This window comes from Phragmites australis, chromosome 11, assembly GCF_958298935.1.
Source record: "Phragmites australis chromosome 11, lpPhrAust1.1, whole genome shotgun sequence".
In the NCBI taxonomy this organism is placed as follows: Eukaryota; Viridiplantae; Streptophyta; class Magnoliopsida; order Poales; family Poaceae; genus Phragmites; species Phragmites australis.
In genome coordinates, this window is record NC_084931.1 from 8,581,620 (window position 1) to 8,590,344 (window position 8,725).

Sequence of the window (8,725 nt, forward strand, 5' to 3'; positions counted from 1 at the left end):
GGTCCTCTCTATCTGCCCATCAGTTTAAGGGTGATATGCAGAACTTAAGTTCAGCTTAGTGTCCAAGGATTCATGTAGCTTCTACCAAAAACAAGAGGTAAATTGGGTACCTCGGTCTGACACGATTTTTTGGGTATACCATGCAAGCACACAATTCTCGACATAAACAGCTCGGCAAGTTTTGCCCTTGAATATGTTGTCTTAACTGGGATAAAATGCACAAGTTTCGTTAAGCGATCCACCACTACTCAGATGGAATCATAATCTGTTTGGGTACGGGGTAACCCAACGATGAAATCCATACTAATTTCATCCCACTTCCACTCAAGAATCTTCAAGGTTGCAACAATCCTGTTGGCCTTTGGTGTTCTGCCTTTACTCTCTGACAAGTGTCACACAAAGCTACATATTCTGCAATATCTCTCTTCATACCATACCACCAATAATATTCTTTCAAATCCTGATACATCTTAGTACTACCGGGGTGAGTGAAATATGCAAAATCATGGGCTTCTCATAAAATCAACTCCTTCAGGGCTTTCTGGTCTGGCACACAAATTCTTTTTCCAAACCACATTGTTCCTTGACTATCGTCTGAGAATCCTGGGGCTTTGTTTATTTTAATAATTTCTTTGATCTCTTTTATTTTCTCATCTTCATATTGCCCTTTTTGGATATCTTGTTTCAATGTTGACTTCATTTCTATTGCTGTTGCGTCCATATCAGCAACAAAACCCAAATTTAACCTTTCGAACTCCTTACATAAATCTAGCTGGCTCCCTTGCAACATAGTCATATTGCAATAACCCTTCATGTTCAGAGCATCTGCCACAACATTTGCTTTACCAGGGTGGTAATGTATTCCCACATCGTAATCCTTGACCAGTTCCAGCCATCTACGTTGCCGAAGATTAAGATCTGGTTGGATGAAAATATATTTTAGACTTTTATGATCCATATATATTTCACACCGATTGCCGACGAGGTAGTGCCTCCAAATTTTTAGGGCATGAACCACTGCAGCAAACTCCAAATCATGGCTCGGGTAATTTTCCTCATGTTTCCTCAACTACCTGGATGCATATGCTACCACATGACCTTCTTGCATAAGCACACATCCAACCCTTGTTAAGACGCGTCACAATACACTAAGAATGACTTCTGGGTATCTAGCATAATTAGAACCAGAGCTGTGGTTAACCTTTTCTTCAACTCATTGAAAGTAGCATCTCGAGCGGCTATCCATTTGAACTATGCTCCTTTATCTAGCAGTTCCATCATTGGCTTCGCTATCTTGAAGAAACCTTCTATAAACCAACAGTAATATCCTTCTAGATCCAAAAAACTACGAATCTCTGAAATGTTCTGTGAGGATTTCCAGTTTAGGAATCCTTCACTTTGTATGGGTCCACAGATATACCTCTTGCTGAAAATAATATGACATAGAAAGGGTACTTTCTTCAACCAGAACTCACACTTACTGAACTTGGCATAAAGCTGGTTCTCCCTGAGTTTCTGCAATACCAACCTTAGGTGTTCCTCGTTCTCTTCCTTGTTCTTAGAGAAAACCAGGATATCATTGATAAATACCACGACAAACTTGTCCAAAGACTCCATGAAGACCTTATTCATCAGATACATAAAGTAGACTGGGGCATTTGTCAACCCGAAAGACATTACTGTGTACTCATACAATCCATATTGGGTAACAAACGCGGTCTTTGAAGTATCTGAAGCACGAATCTTCAACAAATGATATCTAGACCGAAGATTAATCTTGGAGAACACACATGCTCCTTTTAGCTGATCAAACAGAACTTTAATACGGGGCAGTGGATATTTATTCTTGATGGTTACTTCATTAAGGACTCGATAGTCTATGCACATCCTTTGTGTTCCATCATTCTTTGGTACAAAGATGTCTGGGGATCCCCAGGGTGAAAAACTAGGACGAATAAACTCTTTATCTAATAGCTTTTGAATTTGCTCCTTGAGCTCAGCCAGCTTGATTGACATCCATTCCATAGGGTTTCTTATATATAGGAGTAGTTCCAAGTACTAACTCAATTACAAACTCTATTTCACGGTCTGGCGGCATACCTAGCCAGTCATCAGGGAAGACGTCCATGAACTCGTTCACCACGTTAATCTCTTCAGTAGGAATACCTTTTATTTGATTGAGTGAGCATTTCTCTGCTGAGAGAATAGTTGCAACAAACTCCACATGCGTGCCTTCTTCGTTGATCATTTGAACTGCTCTTTTGGCGTAACATATAATTCCCTTGTATTTTGCTAGTCAGTCCATTCCCAAAATAACATTAATGATTCCAAAACTATAAAATTGGCTAAAAAGTCTACCTTCCATCGAGCCACATCTCCACATCTCACCACGCTTGGGAGCCGAGCGCCACCAAGCCGAGAGCTGCCGCTGGAGGCCATCCATTCCAATGCAGGAGGATTGAACACCACCGCCGTCAACGTGGCATCGCCATCGCAGACCTCGATGCCTCTACCAAAGACTGTGAGCCTGCCATCAGGAGACCTTGACATCGGCGTTAAACACCAGCGGCCGTGCATGATTACTGCCGCTGCCTGCTTGCGCAGGGAGAACAAAGTTTTGGCATATGTGCCATCCAAAATCCAGAATTAGTATGGATCAAAAGTATATGGATGTCCACGTCCATATAGATCTAATCCAATAGAGTTCAAGGAAGATAAAATCCAATTGGATTTTGGACGTGTTAAATCCATTCCTACCTTTACCTATAAGAGAACAGGATCGATTTTGCCGTAGATGAATGTGTGCTACTCGTGTGCCAAAAAGTCTCCAACCCTATTCTTTTTTCATACCTTTTTAATTGACAGTTTGACAAAGAGTACTATTAAGCAACATTGATGCTTTAGTTGTAGAGTTGTAAATAACGCACAAATTTGTCTTGCTAGCTAGTTTCCAACCATATTTCTACTCTCATACCTATGTCGATGGGTAGAACAAAGGGAGAGTGTATGGTGTCAAAATCCTCAAGGAAGAGGAGATGGGCCTCATCGTTCAGACAACTGGCTCATGAAGATGATTTGGTCACCAGTAACCGGGCAACCTATTATAAGCCCATCCCGTCAAAACCATTTCGTAACATCCACTGAACACCCAATATAGTAAACTGTCAACTTAACAGAGCCCCTAACAACAGCCCAAATCAACCTTCAAACAAAGATCCCACCAGATTTTAGGATTTGATGATAATGATACAACCTTAATTCTACCAAATATATCCTTAGTTGGAATCACACAAGTGCATGCTACTTGAATTCAACAATTAAATCCCGGCACCTTATTAGTTTATTTGGTGCTAGAACATTGCAGAGCTGGGAGGCAACCCTGAACTAATGTCAATATTCAGCTCTATCTTATCACCAATAGGCTGCAAGTGACAACCCGCGCTCAACTATCTCTCGTGGGTACTTGACCCGCTATGCTGTAGGCGAAAAAGTATGCCCATATCCGTGCCTCAGCGTGGTACCTATGGATACTTGAAATTATAGGTAGCATTGTCATCTCTAATTGGGTGCCAAACATGATGCTTAGATAGCAAGTAGGAATCATCTTGACCAAATCTATGTATTTATGGTCTCTGATGTTTATTCGAGCAACAAATTAAAAGCTTAAATTTTGCACCCTCACAGGTCTTATGGTCAACGCTTATTTTTTCGTTAAATATTCGAGTATTACATCAACACACGTGGGCATACCACCTTTTGCACGATCACCTTGACATGGGGCAAATTGTCAATAATTTTCAGCAGAAAATTTACTTGACCCAATAAGAACCCATACCATTTGTATGGGCCTAATCACTAGCCACCCACGTGAATGGGCCAATCCAAATGGGCCCGACAGCACCTTGATGGACAAGGATTTTCAGCCCTCTGCGGTAGACCTAATCATAAAAAGCTCGACCCTATTCGGCCCACCCAGATAGGCTGGTCAGCTGTAATGGATGGGCTTGGGCAGCAAGTTTTCGGCCTGAAAAAATCAGGCTCAGCTGAGCCCAAAAGATTAAAATGAATTTTTTAACGTAAAAATCATGGGCAGCCTAGCCTGAGCCCAAGCCGGCCCGACCATGGCCCGATTTTGCTTTCTAGTTGGATTTTTGGGTCACGCCTGAGCAGCTATTTTAGGTCTGAAACAAACCAGGCTTTTCTTCACCCATAAATTAAGAGAATGTGGAGTTACTACAAGATAGCTAAAAAGACGATCCAATATAAGGGTTATCTGCTAAGTATTTTAAGATTACGGGGAGGATATGATATGTCCTATAAGATGAGATGGCAGTGACAACGCAGCACAATTGCTCAAACATTGCGATGCCTTTTCACTCTCTACGGCCACACCGAGGTTACTCTTCAATAATCTCCGTCCCTCCATGTGCAACACATCGCATTCGCACACGTGTATTCCATGGTAGGTGACGAGTCTTTTCTTGCTTCCTGCCACATGAACTGAAATGTGATGCAAGAATTGTTGTTCTGCGGGTATCAAAAGAATCTAATTCCGGGACCCGGGCACGTGAGTTTTGATTTAGGACGTTCAGCTAAGGGAATCGCAACACGCAGATCATCAATGATACCATCCTGCCAATAAACCATTGACATAAGGCTCCCTATAATTTCTGGGCATGCAAGAAGAAGAGAAGAGGAAGAAAGGAGAAAAAAGAGAAGGAGAAAAAAAGAGAGGTAGAGTTGCTATTTTTTACTTTAGATCCGTCACTTATCATTGACTAATATACTTGTGCCGTAAGTACAATTTAACTAGCAAAAAACTTGACGTCCAACATACAATTTGTCTTTACATGGCTGACTAGGAGCCCCTTAATCCCAACTCCTCGACAGAAGAACGAAAAAAATGGCCTCTACAGACCTAGCAACAATTTCTACTACATCGAACAATCACGCACCAGAACTATTTTACAGCAATCTTAATTACCTTGCCCAATACATATCTATACTATGTATATGCATACGCACCAGAACTATTTTACAGCAGAGGATCATAGGTCTTGTTGACCAAGAACAGCGACTCGTAGACGAGCCCCGCGAGGGGCCCACCGAGCAGCGGGCCGAGCCAGTAGACCCAGTGGTTGGTCCACACCCCGGTGGCCAGCGCCGGGCCGAAGGACCTGGCGGGGTTCATGGACGCGCCGGAGAAGTTGCCGCCGGCGAGGGTGTTGGCGCCGACGATGAGGCCGGTGAGCAGCGGGCCGATCGTGCGGACCGAGCTCCGCGGGTCGAGGATCATCGCGTAGGTGACGAAGAGGAGGGAGAAGGTGAGGATGACCTCCATGACCAGGCCCTGCATCGGGCTGATGCCTGTGCCCAGGGCGTGCACCGGGGTGACCTGCATTGCACATTTTGGAGAATGTTTTGGTTAGCTTTGCAAACAAATTGCACTAATCATGTTCAGGTCTTTCGATCTGCAAGTTTGAACTTTTCTTTTTTTTTTAAATAAAAAGAGACATTAGAAAAGGATTTGTGAGTTCACTGTCTTTTTTTTTTTTTTTGAGATCAAATTGCTTGGTGAGTTCTTTTGAGGTATGAGGTGGGAGCGGGCCTAAACCTTGTATAACTCAATTGAGAAGTATGACTTAGTCTCTTGACTTCAGCCTCTCTTACATATTTACTAGCTCTTGAACTTCACAAAAGGCCAATTTTTTTAGCATATTGGTGACTTGGAGAGCAACAAATGTAAACTGACCCTTGCATCACCAGAGGCTAAATTGTCTTTCTTTAAGACTAGATAGCATGTTTTACTATACAGAGTTCCAGGTCTCTAAGAGCTACACGAGAGCTCAAGCTCATGCAGCAGATTACATTCATGAGAAGGAATCTTCGTGAACAGATTGTAAGCACTGAAAATTTTCTTGCAAGTTTGTATGGAAACTGAGCCTCATATGTCGGAGCGACAAAAATTTAAGGAAACCGAACCCTCTGTATCAACTCGTGACCAAATGTAACTCGACTGGCATCCATCTATTCCTGATCTGCACCTTCTGTTCAGTTAACACATCTACAGGTAAACTGACATTTTCCAAGTTGTGCTCTGAAGGAAACCATCAATTTATTATCGCGTAGCCACAGTTTGGTCCTTCAATTTTTGATCAAGTTAGTTAGCGTTCACAGTTATATTGCTCTGAACGCCTCTATCTGATACCAATCACTACTACTACGTATTTTTACTTTTTGGAGAATTCTTGCTCTTTCTCTGAGGTGATACTTACTAGTTACTACTCCTAAAAAAAATATGTTCTTTTAACAAAAAATCTGCCTTGCTTCGCTCTATCAAATATTTTGTCTCGAAAATTGAGTGGACCTGACACTACAAAAATGAAATAATAAATGGATTATATATAAGCCCAGCAGGCCAATAAAAGGCTCAGGTCCACCAAAGAGGTAAACAGAATATTTGGATCAGATTCAGGCCCAGCCCAAATTCATTTCAGATAAACATGGCCCGCCAAAATCTGCCAAACAATCAGAATCCGACAGCACGACAAGAAGCATAAGAGTCGACCAAGAAAAATTCAACTTTTTCTCCCCCTTTCTCGGATCCACCAGATCGACCTCGTATGCGAAAAATAGATACCAAGAGCGATGTCGGAGGAGGCACGTACCATGCCGCCGGTGAGGTAACGGAGGAGGATGCAGGCGAGGGAGGACGCCAGCAGCTGCGTCGCCACGTACAGCCCTGACCGAAGCGCCGTGATGTGGCCGCGCGCCAGCAGCGCCACCGTGACCGCCGGGTTCAGGTGCCCGCCGGACACGTGGAAACCCGCCGTCACAAGCACCCCCGCCGCCAGCGCGTGTGCGATCGCCACCGCCGCCAGGGTCGCAATCGGCATAGCCACACCAGGCTTCTCACCGGACCCTGCTTCATGCCACGCGGACAACCATACGAAAAGTTAGGAGAATCCTCTCTTTTCATTAAAAAAAAACAGAGATCGACAGGAGAAGAGACGGGCAGTTAGCCTGATGTTCTTTGAAGAGAAAAAAGGATGAGCAGTCAGAAAGGGCACCTACCGGCGGCCATGGAGGCAGCGACGCCGGTGAAGACAAAGAGGAAGGTGAGGACCAGCTCGGCCAGCACGGCGCGCACGCAGCCGGCGTCCGGGGTGTCGTCGTTGCCGCACGAGTCCACAAACTTGTCCACCAGCTTGGCCATGGATGGATTGGTGGATCCGGAGCCTTCTTGTCCCTGTTCTTGGCAAGGAGAAACGAGGATGAGGAGGGGGGAGGTAAAAGTGCAAGGTCGCTTGTTGGTTGGAGGGAAAAGCGCAGGAAAAAGTGCAAGAAGATATTTTTGTTTGGGGGACAGGTGGGGCACAGGCTCCGAGTGGCGCTTCGCGTGTTTTTATAGAGTTACTTGTGCGAGCTGGCGTGGGCAAACTGGTCCAGCTTATGGCTGTGGGGGTTCGCCATCTAGCAAAGAAAATTTTGGCTGGAATGAGAGTGAAATTTTTGTTCCAGTATGATCTGAGCAGACTGCAGAAGTGCAGACTGTGTGCGCCTTCTTATCCTCACAGTGTCTGAACCGATTTGGACGGCAATTGAATTTAAATCGGCCCAAATTCGCAGCCCTTGTTCTTGTTCTGTAAATTTGAAAAATGTTTGACACGAGTTTGTTCTTAACGGCAAGTGAAAAAAGAAAGGAGGAGGTAAAATAATACTGTAGGAAACAACTATGTAAAATGTGCGAAAATGACATTTACTCCAAAAAGTTAAAAATATTATGAAATCATCATTTATATGGATATCCATAACTCTTATACCATCTAATCTTTAACATCCATGGCATTAGTGATGTAACTCTCCTACATTAATTCTTAAAGTAATGCTGTATGGGTATATATAGGAGTTTCTATGCATCTGATAGAAGACAATAAGCATATTTGATTTTATCTTCACTCACTTTTTATTCTCTACATTCTTACATATTAATTTTCGATAATCAATAAGTAGTTAGTATATATCATGTTATCAGTACGACTGTCTCTACAAGCTATCGTGAATTACATTTTTTTAAAAATATTTTGCTTATCGTCGTATCCTTTTTCACGGGTAAAATATTATTTTCAATCTATTTAATTTATATATTGTCTCTTTTCTATATTTATGCTTTGCATTAGTATTTTATAGTTTGCTATGTCGAATCCTGCCAAATTTGATTTCATGGCTTTTGATATTACTGGCAAGAACTACTTGCCTTAGGTGCTAGATGTTGAAATTCACTTGAATGTCAATGGGCTTGGTGAAACAATCAAAGTAGAAAATAAAGCATCTGATCAAGACAAAGCTAAGACTATAATCTTTATTTGCCACCACCTCCATAAAGGTTTAAAGGCTAAATACCTTACTGATAAAGATCCACTCATTCTTTAGAACAAATTGAAAAAAAAGGTATGATCACCAGAAAACAGTAATTCTCCTCAAAGCTCGTTATGAGTGGTTGTGCCTGAGGTTGCAAGATTATAAGAGTGTTTCTAAATACAATTCAGCTATATTTAGAATCATTTCACAATTATTATGTGGAGAAAAGGTTACTGATGAGGAAATGTTAGAGAAAACATACTCTACATTTCATATTTCAAATGTGCTGCTTCAGCAGCAATACCGTGAGAAAGGATTTAAGAAATATTCTGAACTTATTTCTTGTTTGCTAGTGGCTAAACAA

The 8,725-nt window shown here is 42.4% G+C and overlaps 1 protein-coding gene across 2 annotated transcripts; it reads right to left on the reverse strand.

Annotated features, from left to right (window-relative positions):
- Nucleotides 1-4,787: 4,787 nt before the first annotated feature.
- On the reverse strand, nt 4,788-7,389 carry LOC133884909 (aquaporin TIP4-2). Of its 2 annotated transcripts, none has more exons than XM_062324510.1 (3): nt 7,075-7,389; nt 6,669-6,925; nt 4,788-5,395 (listed from the first exon to the last, which is right to left on the reverse strand). In XM_062324510.1, the coding sequence occupies exons 1-3, from the start codon at nt 7,214-7,216 to the stop codon at nt 5,036-5,038; spliced, it is 759 nt and encodes a 252-aa protein (XP_062180494.1). In that variant the 5' UTR covers nt 7,217-7,389; the 3' UTR covers nt 4,788-5,035. The 2 variants fall into 2 exon arrangements, with proteins under 2 accessions (XP_062180494.1, XP_062180495.1); XM_062324511.1 differs by having other exon boundaries at nt 6,669-6,922; nt 7,075-7,388.
- Nucleotides 7,390-8,725: the final 1,336 nt, after the last annotated feature.